The sequence below is a fragment of the Morus notabilis genome, unplaced genomic scaffold, assembly GCF_000414095.1.
Source record: "Morus notabilis unplaced genomic scaffold, ASM41409v2 Scaffold372, whole genome shotgun sequence".
In the NCBI taxonomy this organism is placed as follows: domain Eukaryota; kingdom Viridiplantae; phylum Streptophyta; class Magnoliopsida; order Rosales; family Moraceae; genus Morus; species Morus notabilis.
In genome coordinates, this window is record NW_010361630.1 from 129505 (window position 1) to 155403 (window position 25899).

The 25899-nt window shown below is 35.9% G+C and overlaps 1 protein-coding gene across 2 annotated transcripts; it reads left to right on the plus strand.

Annotated features, from left to right (window-relative positions):
• The first annotated feature begins 14398 nt into the window (after positions 1–14398).
• On the plus strand, positions 14399–25899 carry LOC21392120 (probable LRR receptor-like serine/threonine-protein kinase At1g06840). Of its 2 annotated transcripts, XM_024167092.1 has the most exons (22): positions 14399–14465; positions 15144–15251; positions 15459–15561; positions 15814–15964; positions 16243–16314; positions 16441–16512; positions 17184–17327; positions 17419–17490; positions 17596–17667; positions 18284–18358; positions 18644–18712; positions 18839–18907; positions 19090–19161; positions 19608–19676; positions 21062–21221; positions 21330–21582; positions 21900–22055; positions 22169–22452; positions 23060–23111; positions 23596–23846; positions 24904–25038; positions 25310–25899. In XM_024167092.1, the coding sequence occupies exons 3-22, from the start codon at positions 15468–15470 to the stop codon at positions 25649–25651; spliced, it is 2664 nt and encodes an 887-aa protein (XP_024022860.1). In that variant the 5' UTR covers positions 14399–14465; positions 15144–15251; positions 15459–15467; the 3' UTR covers positions 25652–25899. The 2 variants fall into 2 exon arrangements, with proteins under 2 accessions (XP_024022860.1, XP_024022859.1); XM_024167091.1 differs by having other exon boundaries at positions 21062–21582.

The window sequence follows — 25899 nt, forward strand, 5'->3', positions numbered from 1 at the left end:
GCTTTCTTAAGCTGGGACACATGGAAAACCGGATGAATTTTCACGGTAGCTGCCAATTGCAAACGGTACGCCACCGGACCCACACAAGCGAGCACCTTATAAGGACCATAAAACCTTGGAGACAGCTTTTCGTTGACAAATTTTACCAACGAACGATGCCGATACGGCTGCAGCTTCAGAAAGACCAAATCTCCCACCTCAAAACTCACATCCCGCCGCTTGAGGTCAGCCTACAATTTCATGGAATGCTGTGCTTTTAACAAATGCACTTGTAATTCATCCAAAATAGCATCCCGAGACTGCAACTGTTGTTCGAGTAATGAGTTAGCAGTAGACCCCAACTCAAAACAGAGTAATTTGGGAGGATCTCGACCATAAAGAGCCTTGAAAGGAGTCATGCCCGCGGAGACATGGAAACTTGTGTTGTACCAATATTTGGCCCAAGCTAAATGAGGAAACCATTGTGTAGGTTTGTTGGAGACAAAACAACGCAAGTAGCTTCCAAACACCGGTTCACCACTTCAGTTTGGCCATCGGATTGAGGATGATAAGCCGTACTATGATGCAAGGATGTCCTCTGCAACTTAAAGAGCGCATTCCAAAAGTGGCTAAGGAAAACTTTATCACGATCGGAAATAATAGTCCTAGGAAATCCATGAAGGCGAACCACCTCCTTCACAAAGAGAGCAGCCACGGATTTAGCCGAATAAGGGTGGCGAAGACCCAAAAAATGAGCATACTTACTCAAACGATCAACAATCACCAAAATGGAGTCACTGCCGACTTAGGTAGTACCTCTACAAAATCCATTGTAATATCATCCCAAACCTACGTTGGAAGTGGAAGAGGCTGCGGCAAACCCTCCTGGAGACAAGGTGGAAGTCTTGTGTTGTTGGAAAACATAACAGGCTGCGACAAAAGAAACCACATCCTGCTTCATGCTGGTCCAAAAGAATTCAGAAGCCAACCTTTTAATAGTCTTAAGAACGCCAGAATGGCCACCCACCTTGCTGCCATGAAACTCCTTCAACAATACCGGTATGAGGGGGGATTGGCGTGGAATGACCATGCGATTCTTGTAAAGCAACATGTCATTGAACAAGGTAAACCCCTTAACGGTTGTGGGATTGTCGAGTAAGGCTGCCCGGATTGGAGCTAACTTCGGGTCAAGGAGGATTTGTTGACGAATCTTAGCCCCATTGAAGATAGCGGTAGTGGCCAACTGCATCAACTCCAAACCCGAGTGCGTTCTTGAAAAAGAATCAGCAACCCGATTCTCCAAACCGGGTTTGTATTGAATCTCAAAATCATACCCCAACAATTTACACAACCCTTTTTGATTTTCCTCACTAAGCAATCATTGTTCCAACAAGAACTTTAGACTTTTCTGATCAGTGCAAACAATGAAATGCCACCCAAGGAGATAGTGTCGTCATTTTTGAATAGCGAGGACCACCGCCATCAATTCGCACTCATAGATGGATTTAGCACGAGCCCGAGAAGACAACACTTGACTGAAATAAGCTATGGGCCTCTGTTGTTGCATCAAAACCGCACCAATGCCAAACGCCGAAGCACCCGATTCAACCACGAAAGGTCGAGAGAAATCCGGCAGCCTGTTTCAACTTCTGAAAAGCAGTGTCAGCCATCTCCGTCTAATGAAAATTGTCCTTTAATTGCTGCATTAATGGCCAAGCAAGATGGCCATAACTAGTGACAAAATGCCGGTAATAACCAGTAAGACCAAGAAAACCGCGTAGCTCCTTAATAGATCAAGGGGTTGGCCAATCCAACATCACTTGAACCTTATTGGAGTCGGCAGAAACTCCATCCCGAGAAACAATATGGTCCAAATACTCGAGTTGTCTCCGAGCGAAAGTGCACTTCTTTTGGTTAACATACAAGTGATTGTCCTCCAAGGCAATCAAAACCATATCCAAGTGTGCTAAATGATCATCAAAAGTCTTGATGTGAATCAGAATGTCATTAAAGAAAGACTAACATGAATTTCCTTAAAAAAGGCTTTAATACCTCATTCATGAAGGACTGAAAGGTGGCCGGAGCATTGGTCAACCCGAAAGGCATAACCAAGAATTCGTAATGACCCACATGAGTACGAAAAGAATTCGTAATTTGGTGGTAACTCGATTTCAAATCCAATTTAGTAAAGATTGTGGCACCACACAATTCATCCGAGAGCTCTTTTATCACCGGTATGGGAAATTTGTCAGGGACTGTAGCCTTGTTTAGAGCGCGATAATCAACACAAAATCACCAACTGCCATCTTTTTTTTTTTAACGAGAAGCACGGGACTAGAAAACGAAATAGTGCTGGGTTGGATGATTCCAGCAGCTAACATCTCCTGCACCAACTTTTCTATCTCATTCTTTTGAAAGTGTGGATATTTGTAAGGCCGGACACTTGGACCTGCTCTTGGAGTGGCTGTGCCGAATCCTCCTCCACACTTAAAGTGTGCAATTCCAAGTAAATACCATGTCTCTCATACTGAATAGTTCGGAGCATAGCTTTAAGAGAAACCATGGCTTTCGAGAGACTCATATCGCCCTTCAAGGTAACCCCTTCTCCTCTCACCTTAAATTTCATCACTTGAGACTTCCAATTCACATGCATTCCCCCCATAGTTTCCAACCATTGCATGCCTAAAATTACATCCACACCTCCTCATTCCAAAGGCATAAAATTTTTCACAATTGTCAAATTCGGTAAACACAACGCCACCTCCCGACAAAGCCCTTTTCCTCGAACCGATTCTCCCGTTCCTACTTGGACTCCAAAACCGGCAGTGGGAACAATAGGTATAGACAATCTCTCAACAATACTCAAAGAAATGAAATTGTGAGTCGCTCCGGAATCGATTAAAACAATTACCTCATGTTGAGCAATCATTCCGCAAAGCTTTATAGTTTTTGGTGTCGAAAGCCCAACCACCAAATTCAAGAATAATTCAATGATCTCAGGCTGCCCCTCCTCCAAACCAGTCCATGGTTGAACAATTTCTTCTTCCTCCCAGTCGGGTGCATCGTCATCACTAACAAGCATGATTCGAAGCTTCCTCTTACATCGACGTCCTAATGTAATTTCTGATCACACCGGAAACACAATCCCTTATCTTTTTTCTCTTGTAGCTCGGAATCCGACAACTTTCGGAATGGAAAATCTCTCTTTTGTGGTGCCGTTTTCTCCAACGTTGCAGGAACTCGTGGTGGACGTTCTATTCCCAACGCCAACCGCGATGGAGGTGCTGAAAATTCAGTCCGTGGCCCACCAAGAAATTGTGGTCTCAAAAATTTCGATCCCACCACCTCGCGACGAAGCGACTCATTCTTCTCCTCAATCCGTTGTGCTATTTCCATGATCTCACCTAAACCAACCGGTTTTAAGAGCCGTAGTTTAGCCCGAACCTCTGCCTTTAATCCATTAACAAAGATCCCCTCCAAAATTTCCTCTAGAACATCCCGAAGTGGTGCTACTGACACCTCGAATTTTCTGCGGTAATCAGCCACCGAACCTTCTTGTCGAATAGCCAAGAATCTCTCACAAAGACTCTCTTCCTGCGAGGAACGAAATCGCTGCAACAAAGCCATCTTAAATTCTGCCCAATTGTAAAAAGGCCTTCGGCCATTTTGCCATTGAAACCAAGACAAAGCTTCACCCTCCAAGGCTATTCCGGAAGTGATCAATTTCTCTCTTTCTGAGCAGCGATTAATGGAGAAAAATTGCTCCATTCGGAAAACCCAGCCGTCGGGATCATCGCCACTAAAAATCGGGCATCTTACTTGCCGCCGGCGTAACGCTGCCCAATCATCATTCGCCGAAAATTCCTCATAAACTCCTCTGTTCTCCCTAGGTTCCCTGAACCGACCACCAACGTGTGGCATTCTCCCCCTTTCCAATCCTCGGCGTCCTTCACCATAACAGCCACGCCGTGCTCCTTCGTCTAGTTTGCGAGAGCCTTCCTCTGCGAACCCACCCGTCCAATCTCCCCGGAGACCGTACATTTCAGCCCCCTGAGTACTCGCCGGAGCTTCCCTACTGCTGTCGCACCCATCTTCCCTCACTTGCGACAAAGGTTCTGCGGAACCCTATGATCCACCGCTCGTTCTTCGTTCCGTGCGCGCAACCCCAGAACTTCCGCCAGATGCGACTCCGCAACTCCGGTCGGGATCGCTTCGCGATCTTCATCCACGACCGTCGTCGGACTCCTGTCTTCTCCGGGGCTGGTGCCGGCGCCGAAAAGAGCTTCATCTGCTCCTCCGTTAACCAATGAATCTCAGTCAGATTCTGAGTTAACTCAACCCTAACTTCGCCGATTCCTTTCTCCATCGTTGCCCTAACCTCCTTAATTTCCTTTTCCACTGATTCAAACCTTTCCTCAGATTTCTTGCCAGCCATAGATGCCCAGAATTATGCACCAAATTGATAGAATCTAGAACAATTACTCAAGAAATAAGAAGAATTGAGAAGAAAGAGATGAACTTTTATTGAATTGAAGAAAATGAATTACAGATGCAGTCCTTATGAGCTAAGACTTTCCCAGTAAGACTCAGATCATTCCTGCCCTCACTCTTCCCTTCCTCCTCCTTTTATTCCCTCACTTTTCCTTAATCGCCTATTCTCATGTTCACACTACAATCTCAATAACTGCCTAACAACTATTACTAACTAACAATTACACTTATTGCTTGTTTCTTATACCACCTATTCCCTCTTTCCCTTTCTAACAAACACTTGCTTTATTAGAGGCTTAGTCCTATCAAGTACTCTGCCCCCCAAAAAAGTCACATTGTCCTTAAGATGAAAATCCTGAAATTGCTGCTGGATGACATCAAATAGTTCCGAGGAGGCTTCAAAGTCAGGTAAATGCCGCCACTGTAGTAAGACTTCCAACTGTCCAGTCACCGGGGAGTAGCGAGTAGCCAACAATTGGTCCGGTTCCACTTTTAACTCCATATCAGCGGATAAAATGGGGGGAACCTCCTGTGCGGGAACAGAAAGTCAAATGGCTTTCTTAAGTTAGGATACATGGAAAACTGGATGAGTTTTCGCGGTAGCTGGCAATTGCAAACGGTACGCCACCAGACCAACACGAGCGAGCACCTTATAAGGGCCATAAAACCTTGGAGACAGCTTTTCGTTGACCAACTTTGCCAACGATCGATGGCAATACGACCGTAGCTTCAGAAACACTAAATCTCCCACCTCAAAATTCACATCCCGCCGCTTGATGTCAGCCTACAATTTCATGGAATGTTGTGCCTTTGACAAATGCGTGTGTAATTCATCCAAAATAGCATCCCGAGACTGCAGCTGCTGTTCAAGTGATGAGTTAGCGGTAGACGTGGTAGACCCCAACTCAAAACAGAGTAATTTGGGAGGATCACGACCATAAAGTGCCTTGAAAGGAGTCATGCCTGCGGAGACATGGAAACTTGTGTTGTACCAATATTGGGCCCAAGCTAAATGAGGAAACCATTATGTAGGTTTGTTTGAGACAAAACAATGTAAGTAAGCTTCCAAGGACTGGTTCACCACTTCGGTCTGGCCATCGGATTGAGGATGATAAGCCGTACTATGATTTGAGGATGTCCCTTGCAACTTAAAGAGCTTATTCCAAAAGTGGCTGAGGAAAACTTTATCACGATCAGAAACAATTGTTCTAGGAAAGCCATGAAGACGAACCACCTCCTTCACAAAGAGGGCAGCCACGAACTTAGCTGAATAAGGGTGGCGAAGACCCAACAAATAAGCATACTTACTCAAACGACCTACAATCGCCAAAATGGAGTCATATCCTGCCGATTTAGGTAGTCCCTCCACAAAGTTCATTGTAATATCAACCCAAACTTGCGTAGGAAGTGGAAGAGCTGCAACAATCCTCTCGAAGACAAGGTCGAAGTCTTGTGTTGTTGGCAAACAAGACAGGCTGCGACAAAAGAAATCACATCTTGCTTCATGCTGGTCCAAGGCGAGCAGCTCGCTCGTGTCCTCATCTATGTCAGGAAGTGATCTTGTCAGCGGTGTCATTCCAACCATCACACCTCGCTGAGACTGATTTCAAGGAGTTTCTCTGCGTTTTATTCCTCAAAAGCGGTGAATGTAGATGTAGACGATTTTGTAACAAGTGTATGGTCATTTTAGAAAGCAACTCCCAAGTCTATCCTAACCATATCGATACCTCAAACCAAGCAAAATAGCTCAAGGTATAAAAATTAATAAATAATGTATTTACTAAGTAAATGAATTGATAAATATTAGGTAAATAACGTATTTCGTTGGTATAAAAATTGATAGATAATATATTTACTAAGTAAATAAATTGGTAAATATTAAGTAAACATATTATTTATTAACTAAATATTTGGTAAATTTATTTATTTGGTAGATATCGGGTAATAATGTATTTACTAGGTATAAAAAATTTTAATTATTTATTTACTAAGTAAATAAAATTATTAAAATGTTTGGTGAATAATGGATTTATAGAGTAAATATTACGTAAAATTATTTACTTAGTAAATATTAAGTAAATAATGTATTTTTTAAGTAAATATGAACAAAATAATGTATTTACTAGGAATAAAAATTAGTAAATATTTAACTCAAAAATGGTAAAAATTTTAGGTACTAAGCACGGAAATTGATGAATAAGTTGCGATATTAGGTAAATATTTGTAGAAAAATATTTTTGTTAAATATTAAGTAAGCCATTTCTTTATCAAGTAAAAAAAAAGTGGCAATATTAAGCTGGTATTAGTAATAAATAAGAAAGACTCCTCAAATTAAAACCCTAAAAGCCCTAAATTGCAAATCAGTCCTTGGTCAGCCACTGAACTCAGAACCCTAACACTATAATCTAAAAATTGAAACCTCAAATTAACCTAACCCTAACCCCAAGGCCCCAAATCAAAAACTCTACCTCATGCTTACCTCCGACCACCGCCGCCATAATCGTCCCCTACCTCTCACTATTGTTATTACCATAGCCCTTCACTCTATCCCCTACCATTTTTCTCTGTCTGTCCTCGTCCTACCGTTCTAACAAACAACATCCACCACCTCCATCTAGTACTGGCAATTTGGGTATTTTTAGAAAGTTTTCAAGAAAGCTAGTAATTTAACACCAGTTTTTAGAACCAATTGTTTGTCGTAATTTTTCAGAGAAAATATTATTTTGTGCAAATTCTAAAGCTTAAATAATGCAATCATTCATGAACACTTGTCGGACCAATTATTAATGAATGCCTTCCAAGGGCGGCTTTTGACTTGTTCTCTCATGATAACACATTTCTAGATGAGATGTTGATTTTGTTTAATCAATTAAACCGCAACGCACGTAATTGAACATATACCATTTTCTGTGGTGGTTATCAATATCAATGCTGAGGAGTCAACAATACTCTATGAAATATGAATCAACATTGAAAAGTCTGCTTTTCTCATTTTCTTTTTCATCATTACTAAATTCATCGGTGTGCTTCAATTAGTTAATCGTGTATAAATTGTTTAGGATAAAAAGAGTTTGAGAGTTATTACCAGTGCTACTCTCTAAACTCTAGGCATTTAACAATTTGGTCTTGAAATTAGTAACCTAAAGTTTGAAACGATAATAAAAGCGGGCATCGATAGTTCTTATAATTACCATATCTTTAATTAGATAATTCAATAATGTTGCTATAAATATTATACGGTCATATGTTACAATTCTCACCGTGAATATGCATCATTCAATTAACTTACCTGTGTTAATTAATAAATAGCATGTGCGGAGCCACATACAATCGAATACAAACGACAGTTCAATATGATTTTTTTTTTTTTAATTTATATGTGAAATTTAATGAAATTCAATATGATTTTTTTTTAATTTATATGTGAAATTTAATGAAATTCTATGTCTACCCTACATCTAATAGTGTAATTAATCCATTTTATCCCATAGTTTTAGTATAAGCCCCACCTTCTCTCCCTTCCCCTACCCGAATTATTATTATTACTATTATTTTCTCTTGGTTAATGGTATTTAAGTTTAACAAGACATATAGAAGCGTGCATCTCTTGTTCGGTTATATTTACTTTTGAACTATATGTCAATTACGTTCAAACTTTCAGTAATTTTAAAACGTGCAAGAGAATTCTATAATAATTTAAGAATGATCAACTATAGGGTGGTACACACCCTATTTTATCTTAATTTTCTTATGATAAAAAGACCCTCACATACAATATAAAAAAAGACAATTATAATATATTTAATTGTGTAATTAAATTTAATTCAAACAAACAATTATATAGTTTTTATCTCTCTCCATACACCCCACATGTTATATCCTAAATTATAAATTATTACTGTTTTGAAATTTATAAAAAAACAAACCTCTAATTTTTACCTTTCAATGACTATTTCAAAAAGTTGCATTGATATAATGCTAAAATTTCTTTGCTATTAGTTGTATGACAATTTTTTTTTTTTTGTCTTTTTTTTTCATTTCATGTTTATATTTCTCACTGTTTTTTTTTTTTTTTTTTGTAAAGACTAATATTTTATTTTGTTTTTTATTTCATTTTTTTATAAAGTTGAATTGATTTTTTTCGCGTTTGATCTTCTATTTATTTTTGTTTTGAGAAAATGCTTCACATCCAAAACTACAACAACAAAAAAAAAAATGAAGGGATAGAGAAATAATACTATTTAAAATGGTGGGTATGAAAAGAAAATTGAAGTGGACAAAATTTAGTTATTGTATAAAAATATATAGTTAAGTGTAATGTTAAAATGATAGAGGTGTGTAAAAAAAATTTTAATTCTTTTAAAATTATATAGGGCTTGCAGAGTAAAAAAAAGGTTAGTCTTAATATTGAGTGCTTCATCCTTCTGATACAAACAAAGAAAAAAAAAATCTGATAGAGATTGAGATATGAATTAAGTGCAATATTTTTTGTCTTTGTTGGGAAATTTAACCTTTGTTCTTTTCTTAAGAAAGATTTAAACGTTAAGGCTATTTTTTTGTTTTTTGTTTTTTTTCTTCTAGAGTAAATGCAGCCTTGTGGCATAAGTAATGGTGTTGTTCTTTAAATAATATCCCTTTGATGTTTGACTCACAAACATTGAGTCATTATTTTTAATCAAATAATTATATTCATTAATTCAGATTTATGCACTTTAGGCAAAGTTCATCAAATTTTTTTTTTTTAATTCTGATGTAGTTGGATGGTTTCACTGAATTTAATGAACTCCAGTATTTGGCTTCCTTAGGGATATAAAAAATTATCAAATGTCATTTCAGCGGAAAAAAAACAAAAATCAAATTTCCAATACTCCATATCACTTGGAGTTGACCACGTTGTTTCTTCCTTGTCTTTTCGTTCCCTTTTTTTTTCCTTTTAAATAAATATAATACCATAATATCCCACAATGACCATTCAAAAAACAAAAAAGCAAAAAAAGAAAAATCCCAGTGTCTTTTTCAAAAAAAAAAAAAAGAGAAAAGAAAAGGAAAGAGAAAAATCCCACTGTGTAGTTTCGTCAGCCAGTGGACCACCATTTTGGAAGAATTTCATGCTTATCAATTTGACAACTAGAGCTGTAAGATTAGACTCGGTTTGAGGCCCACCTTTTTTAACCTGAGCTCAGTTTGGGTTAATTTTAAGAAAAATAGTATAAAATAGACCAATATGAAAAGTTTAAAAAAGTATATAGATCAATTTTTAATTATAAAAATTAATAGGTTAAAACTTATTAAGTTATGGTTCATAATCAGATAAGTTATGAATAAACTTGTCAAGTTATGGTTCATAGCCAGATAAGTTATGGACAATTATGGACAATAACTTGTTAAGTTATGATTCATAACCAGACACGTTACGGATGAAAACAGTAATTTATCCTATTTATTAACTTATGTAAACTATTAGCATATTAATTTTAATTTATCTCAAGTCTTAGCATATTTCCTTCTTTCTCCCTAGTTTTAATCTCTGACTTAGATGCCAATCGTCGTTTTTAATTTTTTTTTAAATACATTATAAAATTTCAGATTGGACTGAATCGACCCTAAACCCGTCGAGTTTTAGGAATAGATTGGGTTAGTAAAACATAGAATTCTAATAAGCTATAGATCATACTTGAATATATTCTAAATTGACAGATTAAATTAGAATTTATTAAATTAAAAAATTTAATAAATTAAGGGAATTACCTACAATGATTAAAAAACATGCTTACGAAGATTGCAAGCATGATCAAATTGTAAGTGAGAAATGCTAAAGTCATTTGTTTGGTCACTCTTTTTTCACTTTACAGTAAGAATTATATTTTTGAGAAAGTGATGGATGGTACTATGATTCTCAAGAATAATACATTATTGTGTTTGGTTCTATATATAAATCTTATTTTAAATTCTTAAAAATAATACGTTACTGTGTTTGGTTGTGCATGAGAATGTTGTGTATTTACGAAACATATATATTTTTAAATGAATTACAATTAGGAAACAAATAAAAAAAAAAAGAAGGAAAAAAGTGGCCTCTCTCTCTCTAAGTTATATCTTACGACGATGGCATCAAATATTCCACTCTCTTGATCATTTCTGTTGTCTAACTTCGCCCTCATGAAGAAATCTCCTTCTCTGGCAACGCCATATCCGAGTAGGACGTGATCAACAAGCCTATTTGCAACCTCACTAGGGGGTGACCTGTGATGATCGAGGCCTTGTCGTCAAGCTCGACCTCTTTGGTTGGTCTCTATCCGGCTACTTCCCACCCGACATATGCGCCTACTTACTGGCGTTGCGCGTTCTTTGCCTTGGCTGGAACCGCCTAATTGGTGAGTTCCTTAACGACCAATTGGCCGAAAAAATCATATTTGGGCTGGCACGGAGAGGATGCGATTGAAGGAGGTAAGGGGGCTGAGACAAAAGGGGGCCTACGACATGGTTTTTCTCGACGACCGGGAGCCATGGGGTGGGGAGGCGATGGCTGGCGGCCAACAGATGAGTATTGGAGATGGGTCTGCAAGTTTGGTGGTGGTGTTGGACAAGTCAAGATCTATGGTGATGGTGGTGTGGGTAGGCTGTGAGTTTGTGTATTATGGTGAGATTCCCATAAATATGATTCGACGGCGGCTAGAGGCCGGCGAGGTGGGGTTGCGATGGTGGTGGATATGCGACAGTGTCTTGAGCCTTGGTGGGACTTTGAACAGTGAATGAATTTTGATTAAATTTATCTTTTTTTTAAGTCGTGAGTTTTGTATGGTAATTATATTCCTAGGAAAATAAATAATATTATATTAAGTGTTATTCAAATTATTCTATTTTAAGGTAAAATGAATCCTATGGGATTAATATTTTTAAGAATCTGAAAATCATAACTCTTATATCAAATATAGTAATGTGAGAAGATTCTCATTCACACTAAAAAATTACCTCATACCAAACGCCCCATATATTTTCCTCTTACCCCATGGCATCTCACTTTCCAATAAAAATAAAACATAACTACAAACCTTTGTTTTACCTTTAATTACACTTTTACCACTTTATTCTTTATTAGTAAAATGAGAATCAAGGTTTGTTATTATAGGTTCCGTTCATTTCAACGACCTGAGTTTAAAATTTGAGTTTTATTACAGTAAAATACTCTAAAAAATAGTCATATCTAACTTTTTTACTACAGTAAAAAATTCTCACATAAAGTTATGTCTTAACTCAAATTAAAAACTCAAATCAGCGAACTAAATGGACCTATAATTAATATCTGCTTACAAGATTATTATTATTTTTAGTTATATTGTCAAAGCTAGGAAAAAGGTTTTAAAAAGTTAGAAAAAGAAAGATTACATCCATATATAACGATAATATTTATATAACATTTACCCTTAAAAACCGCACAAGTCATAAGAAAAACAACTGCAACATTATTCGCGCGTGTGCATGTATATATTTATATATGAGACGTTATGTATATAACATTACAAAATACATATACACTGTTAAAACCATAATGTATAATTACTGTTACAAACGATATATATAAACTTATAAAGTATGGAACTTTAAAGAAAATATTGCAAAATAATTTGATTAATAGAAAACAACATACATATAAAATATAGGGACTTCTTCCGGTACGTTAATATATCGGTAGGTGAGTTTTTTATCCGTTAAATCTATATAAAATAATATAAAAATTAAAAAATACGTAAATTTAATGGTTAAAAAAATCTGATTTACCGATACACCATGCATACTAGATAATTTCTTTAAAATATAAAAGATTAAGTGAGGAATAAATTATTGTAATTTTGTTATATTAATGAGTGGCAAACTTGTAATAAAAGATAAAAAAAATGGTCTATAATTAGGTATTATTTTTATAGAGAATTGAGATGACATGTGGTAAAAGGAGAAATAAGCGAGCAAAAAAAAAAAAATATATATATATATATATATATATTGAAAAAAATGATCTTGTATTTCTCTAACTGTAACTGTAAGTATGCCCAACTCCATCATAAAATATAGAACTCAAATTTGGTCGATTCATAGTTTAAAAAAAATTAAATTTAGAAGTGCCACTTAAAAATGTCATATTTATATTTATGTCACTTAGTGACGTAATATTTATACCACTTATTTCACTACAAAATATCCTATTGGGATAATATTCTACCTGATTGTTTTTTCTTCTCCATAGAATATTTTTCAATCAAAATATTTTTTCTAAATCAATAGAGATGGCATTAATGTGAATGTATTGAATTTTGAGTGACATCATTGTATTTCTAAAAAAAAGAAAAAATACCCCCTCTACCCTTTTTTTTATACATACACTTTTTAATTTTATGAGTTTGATAAATTGGTCTCTTAACTTATAATCTCATCAATTTACCTCTTAAATTTTGAATTTTGTAGCAGTGTTGATCAAATTGAAAAAAAAAATTAAAAATTCGGATGGTTTCTTTCACTTGAACATTTAATGAGGCTAATTTTGGTATTTTTTGCATCAAATTGATCCTCTTATGAACATCGTGACGTGAGTAGATTTTATTTGAAATTAGGGATCTACCATTTTGAGAGAAAAATTGGGGGTTCAATAATTTTAAAATATTTTTCCAATCATGTTATGTAATAAGAACTAATGCAAATAGATTAGAATTAACTTCATTAAACGCTAGCGGGGAAGAAAAGTCTAAATTTTGAACTTTGTTTTTAATTTGAAACAAACATTACAACGAATTTCAAAATTTAGGTGAATTTGCTAAGATTAAAACTTAAAGGGCCAATTTGTTAAATACTTAAAGTTGAGGGGTTGTCTGTTAAAAAAAAACCTTCCTTACAATGTCACCATTTCAGTTATCTGTTTTATTGATAATATTTTAAGACCCTTTTAAAAAGTATACTTAAATTTAAGTTTATTAGAGAAAACTTTGTGATAGAAAAAATAGAGAAATAGAGAAATAGGCCAAGATTTGAGATGAATTAAAATTAATAGGCCAATAGTTTACACAAGTTAATAAATAAGCTAAATTATTGTTTTCGTCTATAACTTGTCTGGTTATGAACCATAACTTGACAAGTTATTCATGGTTTTTGTCCATAACTTGGCTGGCTATGAACCATAACTTGACAAATTTATCCATAACTTATCTGGTTATAAACCATAACTTAACAAGTTATGACCTATTAATTTCTATAACTAAAAATTGACATATATACTTTCTTAAGCTTTTCATATTGGTCTATTTTCTACTATTTCCCTAGAAAAAATTTAAAATTTAAACTCTTTATAAGATAAAAAAACATTACAACAAAATCATTATTAGAGTTTGAGTGTAGCTTAACAACTCAACAGTTATTGTTATCCTTGGCTTGCAAGTTAGAATCTCTGTTTTTTTCGCTGATTCAAGTTTAGAATTCGAATTTTGTTACAGTAAAAAGCTCTCAGAAACAGTCACATTTAACTTTTTTGTTACAATAAAAAACTCTCACATAACATCACATATCAACTCGAATTAGTAAACCGGACGGGTAGTGTTTCTCTCGGTTTTTCTTTTTCCTCCAAAAAGTCATTTTTGTTAGAAATATTTTTTAAAAGAAAATGTTGTCGGCGGGAAAAGAAGTTAGTAATTTATTGCGACTTGCGACTTGCGAGTATGAGAGAAAACGACGATTCTGGATTAGGATAATCGTGACGACGACAATGATGGTTGATTCTTCAGTTTCATATGTTAATGGCCACCAACAGCCCATTGACTTTATCCTTTAGATTTCCTCCTCTTTTTCTTTGGGTTTCGAGCTCTGCCCCCCCCTCTCTCTCTCTCTCTCTCTTCCCCAATCTCTCCACCGCTAGCTACTGCACTTATTATCTCAAGTATGATCATTCAATGACTTTCCATTTTTAGTCTCTCTCTTGTCCTTTCCGTTGAATTCTTTCTCAAATTCCGCAGGTACAGTTCCGTTTGGTTTCCTGGAAAATATAGGTGGAAAATTTTTCGACTTTTGGTGTTTCTAGTGTAGTTCATGTGATTGTGATTATGCTATAATATGCTTGGCACAGTTCTTTTGTCATTTCCGTTGAATTCTTTCTCAAATTCCCCAGCCACTGTTCTGTTTGGTTTCCTGGAAAATATAGTGGGGAAAATTTTTCGACTTTTAGCGTTTTAGTGTAAGTTTATTTCATGTGATGGTGATTATGCTATAATATGTTTGGTACAATTCTCTTGTCCTTTTTGTTGAATTCTTTCTCAAATTCCGCAAGTACTGTTCTGTTTGGTTTCCTGGAAATATAGCGAGGAAAATTTTTCAATTTTGGCGTTTTAGTGTAATGGTTCTGTTTCATGTGATTGGAACTTAGCTGGTTTTCTCTCTTGTAGAATACAATTTTCGAACAATGATTCTTTTGGAGTCCCTTTTATGCCGTTTCCTTTGAATTCTTTGTTACATTGCGTTAGTTCTGTTTGGTTTTGCTGGAAATATAGGGGGGAAGATTTTTCAACTCTCTGGCATTTTTTTTTTTCTTTGCTGAATAATAGTTTTGATGTTTAAGTGTAATTTTCTCTTTCCCGTACTGTGATGGTAAGAAATGCTTGATAATTTGGAACTGTAATCGGTTCTCTCTTTTGCAGGGTACAATTCTCCAGCAATGGGCTTCTTATCTCAAGAGAGTCATGCTTCTTTTGTTGTCTCTGTCTTGTCTTTTCCTTTGATTTCTTCCGAAAGTTGTTTAAGCTAAGGTGAATTGGATGGTGGATTGTCTTCTGTTTGGTTTCCTGGAAAATTGAGCGTGAAAATCATCTTTTTGCATTTTGTCTTAATAAGTAATTAATTTGAATACACTTGGTACCAGTAGTACAATTCTCCAAGTTCTGTGATTTGTGGTTATACTAAATGGTTGATAATCTGAGATTGTTTTATCAAATTTTTTTTTGGTCCTCTTATAGGGTTTCAAGATGAGAAGGTTGAGAGTTTTGGGATGTGTTATCGCGGCGTCATATTGCTGCCTTTTGCTTCTTGTGACAGCACAAGTTACAGATCCTTCGGAAGGTCAACTTTTAATTTTCCTTAAAATCTGATGATCACCGACTTAATTGGAAACTTCAAATGCTATTTATTGATTATTTCATTTTTGCAAACTTTCTGTTCTGGATACTGTTTAGTGTCAGTATTCTGGCTAGTCTTAATAGTGATTGTAAGAGGTTCGATTTTTATTGCTATAAAAATGAGCGTAGTACTGTATTTCTTGAAGAAGGGTCTAACTAGACTTTGAAATGTTTGACTATTGGTTTCTATATGCAGTGAAAGCCTTGCGGGCTGTGAAGAGCAGGTTAATTGATCCCAACAATTATCTCAGAAACTGGCACAAGGGGGATCCTTGTACATCTAACTGGACTAAAGTTGTATGTTCGAACAAAACTGGAAATGATGGATACTTACATGTTACAGAGCTGTATGTCGTTATTCTCCAATACCACTCTTTACACTTTTTTCTTTTGTTAATTGTGTCCATTAGTCTTTTCCAATTTTGTAAAAAAAAAAAATGATATACCTTCAGGCTGTTATTCCCAGAATGTCCTGCATAATTGAGACTACTTGTTCCTTTTCCCTTCATTAAATATAATGCGCGACCCGCACCAAAGATCGTAATTTCTATGTAGTCCTTTGTCTATCTGTGATCCAGTTTGTCAGTTAGGCCGTCCGTTTTTACAATAAAAGTTTTATATGCAGCCAGCTGTTGGATGTGAATCTCTCAGGAAATTTAGCACCTGAGCTTGGTCAACTGTATCATCTTTGGATAATGTGAGTTGTATCACTTGTAATCTGCTCTGTGTTTACATTTTGTTTTCAAAAAATTTTCTGATACACTTCTCAGGGACGCTAATGTCATTTCCTTTCGTTGTTTTATTTGATTTTTGATTTTGAAAGAGATTTCATGTGGAATGGACTAACGGGCACTATACCCAAGGAGATTGGAAAGCTTTCATCCTTGACACTCTTGTAAGTTGACATCTTGTTTTGTTTTGAAACTTTGTCATGCCATTTTCCGCTGTGTTCTCTACGTTCTTGCATTAGAAGGAATAGCTTAGGTAACCCGTCTTTATTTGTGCCTGATATGAAAGTTGTTCTAACGAATCCCTTCTTAATAAGGGGGTTCTCAAGTACGGCGTGAAAAATGCAGTATATTAGCATTTAGGAGGTACCAAGGATAGGAGAAAGGGGTTCAATAATATTTCTAAAGTCTAAACCATCATACTTTCATCAGATTCCATCGGATGTGTATACTTCCTTTAATCTGATTGATACTTCTTGAAATGTATACTATAGAGGTTCAATATCAGAGAAGTCCCGTATTAATGTATGTCATCTTATTTCCCATACCGCCATAGGTGAATTGGATGATACCATTTAAAAGCTTTGTAGCATATAATGTATATATCTGAGGTAGTAGTTCTTCAGCCAAAAAAAAAAAAAAAAGAGAAGTACTAGTTTGAAACTTGACGTAAAGAGGAGCTGATCAGGCCATGAATCAATGAAATTATCAATCATGATGTTAATTCTGGGAAAGACACGTTGTGGAATCTTTATACTAGTCTCAATACGACAAAATTCAAGAATAAATAGATTCTGCTCCAACCATTTTGATTGTATGTTGTACATTTCATTTGCAGGCTCTTGAATGGAAACAAACTTTCAGGTTCTCTACCTGATGAGCTCGGATATCTTTCAAAATTAAACCGGCTTCAGGTTGACCAGAACCAAATGTCAGGTCCAATACCAAAATCATTTACTAACTTGGTCAGCGTTAAGCACCTGTAAGTCATCTTTGATCCAAACGCTACTTCAACTTGGCAAGGAGTGTGCATTTCTTTTGTGCGTCTTACCTTTGGTCCTGTAACTTTGCAGTCACATGAACAACAATTCTTTCAGTGGTCAAATTCCTTCGGAGCTTTCCAAGTTACCCATTCTTCTTCACTTGTGAGTTTACTTGTCACTTAATTTATTTATTTATAAGATTTTTTGAAATGAAAACTGGCCGACTCATTGTTGAGAGTCCGTGGTTGATAAAACAACTTTTCACAGGCTTTTGGATAATAACAACTTGTCTGGGCATCTTCCGCCAGAACTCTCCAACTTAACAGAGCTGCGCATATTGTATGTTCCTTCATTCAACACTATTAGATTGCTATTTGTGATTACATAAATTTTGCTATCATATGATCTTTGTTTTGCAAATGACTTTTGTTTCTCAAATGTGTTTCTTCCTTGATGTTTTGGCTTTATATTACTTATAAAACTAATTGCCCGAGACATTTTTAGTGAATGTTTATATGGCATACTAATTTAGAAGAAAAAATCCACAGTAAGGGCAGTACCTTCAGTTATTGGCATTTTCAAGCTATAAGATGAAATGCCTTCAAAAGATAACAAGATCTTCAATTCACTAAAATACAATACAATCAGACTAACAACAAATTTGATTATCAAAACTTCCCCACTTTTTGTTAGATCTCTCAGAAAAACCCTGCCGAGACCCTGCTTTCCTACTTAAGCCCCCTGTCTGGATTGGGAAGATTTTCCCAGAACACTACCAGAATTTCCTATGACAAATGCTATCGGGGAACAGTTTCTTTTTAATGCCATTACCTTACCATGATTTTATTTACTATCTTTTTGAGAATATTGGTTCTGTATCAGGGTGTTTATCGTGATTGAGAAGGGAAACAACAAAGTACTGATGTTTTCAATGTGTATTGTCTTCCTTTTGCAGTCAACTTGATAACAACAACTTCAGTGAGTCTGACATTCCAGCTACATATGGAAACTTTTACAGTTTAGCAAAATTGTAAGTATTATTTGAAAAAAAAAAAAAAATACTACTCATCTTGTGAAGGGTATATATGCATATTAATCCTTAGCATTCTCAATATTATTTTAATGAAATTGAAATCTATGCATTTCATTCGTACTTAAGAAACTATTATTCAGAGAATCAGAATATAAGATCAGAAATATACAGGGGCATGTCTTAAGATGAAGCAAGCAGCAATACTGCACAAGTACAGATACTTTGACGAATGCCAATGCTTTTACTAATTCCTCTTTTTTTCCCCCCATTTTGGCTTGGCAGAAGTCTTAGAAATTGCCGTTTGCAAGGATTTGTTCCTGATCTTAGCAAGATAGCCAACCTTAGTTATTTGTAAGTTTTTGGTTCGACAATGAAGATTGTGTTTGTGCCTTTCATGGTGGTGTCTATTATTAGAAAAATTCTTCTTCTCTTTTCTATTATGATCTTGTCTAATGTTTTACTGTATTCATGCTACAGAGATTTGAGCCGGAATCATCTTATTGGACCTATACCATCACAAGAGCTTTCTGATAGCATGACAACTATGTATGTACATGACATTTTTTCAAACTAATCAGTTTTTCACTGCACATGTTCTTATAAAGCTTATCCGTAAGTTAAGTTTAAAATGAGTATGATCATGAAATTGGTTTTGGATTTTCCATATAATTTTGTTACATATTTTATGTGAACTACTCCATAAAGAAATTAATTCTTATTTGTTGCAGAGATCTGTCATATAACAATCTCAATGGTTCTATTCCCAGCACTTTCTTAGATCTTCCTCATCTCCAGAAACTGTAAGTGTGTATATGATATTTAGCAATTCTTTGTCTCTTTTTCTGAACGGTGAATAGTTATATTTGCATCTTAGGTATGAGTCACTATGGACTTAAGGCGCTATTAGACAAATATTTGCCTGCTATTTCTATTGCTGAATGAACACTGGAAACACATTTTAAATAATTGTTACTGTCCTTGTTGACACATGGTGAAACATGTTCCCTCCAATGCAAAAACTATAGAATCTTCTTTTATCCTCGTTGTTCTTATTGTTTTTGTTGTTGCTTCATTATTTATCGTTGTTTGTTACTGTTGTTGTCGGTGTTGTTGTTCTCATGGTACTGGAGTCTTCACTATACATATTGGCACCCGACAACTAGCTATTACAGTCTTACCACAGTGGGTGAACCAAATATTTTATAGTCTCAATGCACTCAACTGACTGTTAATTTGATTTTTTCAGCGATCTTCGGAACAACTCATTGTCAGACAGTTCAGGAGATCTAGATCCTGGTGCCAATGTCAGTCTGAGGTATGCTTTCTATGCATTGGTTTATGCAAGCCTGTAAGAATTTTGACAAACATGAAAACCGCATTCTTCAATATATCTGTTACTCCACATTATGCTTCTGCAGACTGCAATTTTGAAATACATGTTAGCAAAATATGTGAAGATACTAGGAAATTTCTTACTATACGAACATTCATGCCTGAAATCCTAAACCATAGGCGGCCTACCATAGGATTTTCTTAAAAGAAAAATGCATATGCTTCATTGGTGAGTGGATTCTCTTTAATTCTTTTTAACTATTTGAGATGACCTTATAAAACAGAACAGTTGTTGTATATTAGTTTTTAAAGAATGAATTCTTTTCCATAGAAGTTTCTGACCTTTTCTCTACTTGACATACAGACAGGTGGTTTTAGTTACTGCATCTTTTTTGCCTATTCTTTTTATGTTCCCGCAATAACTAGCTATGAAATAAATAATGATCTAAGTAATTATGTCAAAACAAGGTTTACATTTTTATAGTTTCATTTCTCTAAATGTTGAGTCTTCGTTGATCACTGGCAAAAGTGAACAAAATAGAGAAAAGAAACTCCAATGCTAATCTCTAATCATAATTCATAACCAAGTTACGCCACCTAAATAATATCTTGTTCTGTAGCGACTGGGACTCGCTTGCTAAGATCTGATTGGGATAGAACTATTTAAAATTGTTAAAGTATAAAACTATTATTGACCCACCTCTTAATAGCTTAAGCTTTTAGGATGGATTGGTAAACTAACATGGTATCAGAGCGGGAGGTCCTGAGTTCAAACTCCCGTAATTACACTCTTTATTCTCATTTAAATTGTCATAATGTGTTTGATCTTTAATATATCTCGGGCTTAAATATTCACGTGTTGGGCTTTCCAATTAATTTACATACACGATTGCCCATTGTTCAGCCCACACGTGAGGGGGAGTGTTAACGTATACAACTATTGTTAGCCCACCACGTAATAGCTTAAGCTTTTAGGATGGATTGGTAAACTAAAAAAAATTATAATCAACGTTCAGTCATTGAAAAAAAAAAAAGACAGTGGACTCTTTTGCCGTGTAATTTGGTGCAGGTGCCTATAACCAGAACCTACCCCTTTTTCCTGAAGGCAGAAGTTGCAAACTACAATTGTCTTTTCACGTTAAAAGCAAGTACATTGCTGATAATTAAATTACAGAAAAAGTAGATTTTGGTTTTCCTTGTATTAGTTTCGGGCCTTTCGGCACATAAATTCATGTTTACCTGCCACATAGGAGAGCTAGCAACAGATTGGAAAGTATGCAAGTAGCACCAAATAATAATAGGTGCACATATGCCTTAGCTTTGATTTTATGCTCTCAAGTTCTTATGACTCTAACAGTTTTTCCTCAGGCTTGAAAACAATCCCATCTGCAAGAACGCAAGTCAACAAAACATAGGCCAGTTTTGTACATCTTCAGCTGAGAAGAACGAGATCCCTGAGAAATCAAAAGATCCAACTGAAACAAGCTGTCCTATTCAGTCATGTCCATTCGATAACTTCTATGAATATGTACCAACTTCCTCTGTACGATGCTATTGCGCAGCACCAATAAGAATTGGATATAGACTAAAGAGCCCAAGTTTTTCTTATTTCCGTCCATATTATAATGAGTTTAAGGTATACCTAACCAGGTCTCTCAAGTTGGATGTTTCACAATTATCAATTGATTCCTTCTTCTGGGAAAGTGGGCCTCGTCTCCGGATGTACTTGAAGCTTTTTCCTATGTTCAATTCTTCCCACTCAAATACATTTAACACAAGCGAGGTTCAGCGAATAAGACGCATATTTATATCATGGGAATTTCCTCGCACCGACTTTTTTGGGCCATATGAGCTTCTTAACTTCACTCTCCTGGGGCCATATTCAGATGGTATGTATTCAAGACAAACCTTTTGAAGTCCTGGTGAATTCTCCTTTGTTTGACCAAATTAGGTAGATTATGGTGTCTTTCCTTCTATGTAAGTAGCATGTGGATGCATTGATTATTTTGATTACTGAATCACTTGATATGAGCTGATGTTACATGTGGCTTTGTGATCGAGTTAGGTAGAATAAAATATCAGTATAAGAATTATGGTTATCATTTATTTGGAAAATTATAGTATGCTTACTATTACATTACATGTTTGGTGGAAAATTGTTTTATGAGGTAGGCCATCTTATTGATAGTAATTTCTTTCTCTGCAGTCATAATTACTAATGCTGAAGGATCAGGCATTAGTAAAGGAATTTTGGCAGCCATAGTACTAGGAGCCATTGCTTGTGTTTTTACCATCTCTGCAATAGTACTTCTTTTGATCTCTAGACATAAATACCAGCAAGCACCATCAAGGAGACGCCAATGTAAGTTCTTTGTAGTAAGTGTGTATAATTGAAGTATGAAAGCATAACGATGCACTCAGATCTATATGTTAATATGGAAAGTGATGTGAACTCCGTTTTTCCCTCTTTTGCAGCCTCGACAATTTCTATAAAGATTGATGGTGTGAAAGCATTTAGTTTCAAAGAAATGGCAACAGCTACTGGGAACTTTGATAGCTCAACTCAAGTTGGCCGAGGAGGTTATGGGAAGGTTTATAAAGGCATCTTAGGTGATGACACAATTGTGGCTATAAAGCGTGCAGAAGAAGGATCACTGCAGGGACAGAAAGAATTCTTGACAGAGATAGAACTGTTATCAAGGGTACATCACCGAAACCTCGTCTCATTGATTGGGTATTGTGATGAGGAAGAGGAGCAGGTATCTTTTTCCCTTTCTTTTGCCATCTTGAGGTATTAATATTGACATTATTATTCTAATAATAGTAGGGACAATATTAGTGTCATTACTGTTGTTGTTAACTTGTTATTATTACTTGCTTGGAAATTTTTTTTTTTGTTTGTTTGTCTGTTTCTGCTTATTACTGCTTTCACTTCGAGAGTTGAGCATGTTTTACTCTTTTACTTTCACCCTTGAGCTTTGCGCAAGGCTGTCTAGTTCAATCTTAAAAGTCAAAAGTCATAGGTTGGGGCTCTTACTCTTTTCTATGATGATTTCATTTTGGTTACCGCTCAAGCTTTGAAGCTGCATGAAATTCTGGAGACAATCTCTCTTTGATTGGCAACTACACAGTAGGAAACTTCATTACTATGAGGACTGGTGATAGATATTGTCCTGGCTTTGTTTCCAAATAAGTGTAAAGTACATTCAAGACATGAGCATATTGCAGCAATTATGTAGATGATATTTACCAACGAGAAGTCATTACATGGATAATTATGTTCCCTGTTTTATGTTGCTTGACAAACAAAAAGTAAATTATTAATAAATATCATTCATCAACTTCTGTTTTTCCGTGCTTGTGCAGATGCTAGTTTACGAGTTCATGCCTAATGGGACATTGAGGGACTGGCTTTCTGGTATGAGAATCTCTGGCGTTTAGGGTTCCTATATTCTTCTGCTTTTAGTCTTTGCCTTGATTGTATGCTAGCGAATTGTTGCCCTTACTTTGATTACTTGATATGCAAAATGTTCATGTTAATAATGTAGTCTATGCATCGTTGCATTTTGGTTTGAAATGAGTGTTTCAAACTCAATTATATATAAGCTTGCTTAAATACTGTAACAGCAGTTTTTGTTGCTTGGATTCTTTGTGTTTTATGCTTTGGTTCTTACGGTGGACCTCTGCCATCAGTTCTTTTTTTCTCATTTGGTATTATCAAATATGGTTAATCTGTGTGTTATGTCTAATTTATTCTTATTACTCTTTCAACTAAGAGGAAAACTAAGTGAAGGGAATGTGGAGTGTGAGAGACCTGAGAATCTTCTGTCCTGTGTCAAATTAAATCCCTTTCTGTTCTTCAGTTGCGTCTTTCTAATCATGTTGTAACCATGGTGTCACAGCTAAGGCCGAGAGAACCTTGAATTTCAGTATGAGGTTGAGTATTGCACTGGGTTCAGCTAAAGGTATTCTTTATCTCCATACTGAAGCAGAGCCTCCTATATTCCACCGAGATATCAAAGCCACCAACATACTTCTGGATTCCCACCTCACCGCTAAAGTGGCTGATTTTGGACTGTCACGACTAGCACCGCTCCTGGATGCTGAAGGAACTGTGCCTGAATATGTATCTACAGTTGTGAAGGGAACACCAGTATGTCTGATTTTGCTAAGATTTCAAAATTTCATTGAAGAATATTCAAACATCATCTTCCACACATGCTTTTATCTTAATTTCAACTTTTTTTTTTTTTTTTTAGGTTACACACAAATGACTGGTCTTATGAATGTGATTGATTTTCAATATGATAGAATCTAGGACAATTACTCAAGAAATAAGAAGAATTGAGAAGAAAGAGATGATCTTTTATTGAATTGAAGAAAATGAATTACATATGCAGTGCTTCGAGGTACTGCTAGACCTCCCCTGCTCAGCTTATGAGCTAAGACTTTCCCAGTAAGACTCAGATCATTCCTGCCCTCACTCTTCCCTTCCTCCTCCTTTTATTCCCTCACTTTTCCTTAATCGCCTATTCTCATGTTCACACTACAATCTCAATAACTGCCTAACAACTATTACTAACTAACAATTACACTTATTGCTTGTTTCTTATACCACCTATTCCCTCTTTCCCTTTCTAACAAACACTTGCTTTAGTAGAGGCTTAGTCCTATCACAATATTACAGGATAATGGTCTAACGGTGGAATGGATCTTCCTTCAGAATGTCAGATGGTATCTTTAAGTTTTGGGTTGGGGACCAACCGGGTAGGAAGTGTTTAAAGATGAAGTTTACTATGTCGCATAGCACAGCATGGAATCAAAAGTCATATGTATTTGCACAAACATATGCTCCCCCTTGGAAGTTTTGTTGTGCAGAATGCATTGTTTCCAATCACTTGAGCTTTTTGGAAAGTTGGTTATTTAATATTCTGTATATCAATGAATCTGTATAATTGTTTTAATAACGTATTAATGGAAATTACCACTCAAATGTTAATATTTTTGACAATATTTTACCTTTAACAACACTGTTATCAGTATTTTTTTCCCAGCCAAGAACATAGCTGTAGAACCATGTTATGGACCTGTTTGGGCCATAGATTTTCACGTCGCTTATCTGTTTTCTCAGTTAGTCTTTTCTCTTGTCAATTTCCTTGACATTTTGCATCTCTTGCAATAGTTTATTTAGTTTGGAACCACATGTGCAGGGTTACCTGGATCCAGAATATTTCTTGACCCGTAAGTTGACAGATAAAAGTGATGTCTATAGCCTGGGAGTTGTATTTCTGGAGCTATTGACGGGTATGCATCCGATATCACATGGCAAAAACATTGTGCGCGAGGTACACTAGAACCTTTGTTATCTATAACGTAAATTTGCTATTTTCTCTTATTCGCATTTATGGCTCTGAAAAATTTTACAGTTGAGCTTTTTCATTTGACACACATAAAAATTGACTCAATTTACTGCTTTGGCACTTTGGTCTGCTGTAATGTCACATTTGGAACTCGTGGAACTTAAATATGACAAAAAATTCTATAAGATGTCTGCATCTACTGTTACTTTTTGTAGTACTGTTTTCCCGAGGAATAATACAAACGTACCCTTTTCAGGTGATGACAGCAAATCATTCTGGGACGATGTTCTCCGTTATAGACAGCAGAATGGGGTCCTATCCATCTGAATGTCTGGAAAGGTTTGCTGCTTTGGCGCTTAGTTGTTGTGATGAAAAAACAGAGAGGAGGCCGTCGATGTTGGCTGTCGTGAGGGAGCTAGAAGACATACTTAAGATGATGCCAGAATCCGACACTGTTGTTTCAGAATCAACTTCCACATTTTCTGGCTTGTCCACTACACAATCTTCATCCTTTATGGCGAGCAGCTCGCTCGTGTCCTCATCTATGTCAGGAAGTGATCTTGTCAGCGGTGTCATTCCAACCATCACACCTCGCTGAGACTGATTTCAAGGAGTTTCTCTGCGTTTTATTCCTCAAAAGCGGTGAATGTAGATGTAGACGATTTTGTAACAAGTGTATGGTCATTTTAGAAAGCAATAGCAGTGAGAAAAGGACGGTTGTTTCTTCTTAGCTTAGCTGTGAAGCCAGGTATATCTCTGTAAAAATGTTGCACGATTCTTCTTCTACTTCTTCTAATGCACGATCTGGAATACAATTTGCACGATCTAGAATACAATTCTTGAATA

What these genes read in the sequence shown, in the direction of transcription:
- LOC21392120 (XM_024167091.1), top strand. Translation starts at nt 15,468, where the DNA reads ATGAGAAGGTTGAGAGTTTTGGGATGTGTTATCGCGGCGTCATATTGC. An exon ending in TTAACAGAGCTGCGCATATT is followed by an intron (nt 17,668 to 18,283) that starts GTATGTTCCTTC and finishes TTCCTTTTGCAG; the next exon opens with TCAACTTGATAACAACAACT. An exon ending in ATTGAGGGACTGGCTTTCTG is followed by an intron (nt 23,112 to 23,595) that starts GTATGAGAATCT and finishes ATGGTGTCACAG; the next exon opens with CTAAGGCCGAGAGAACCTTG.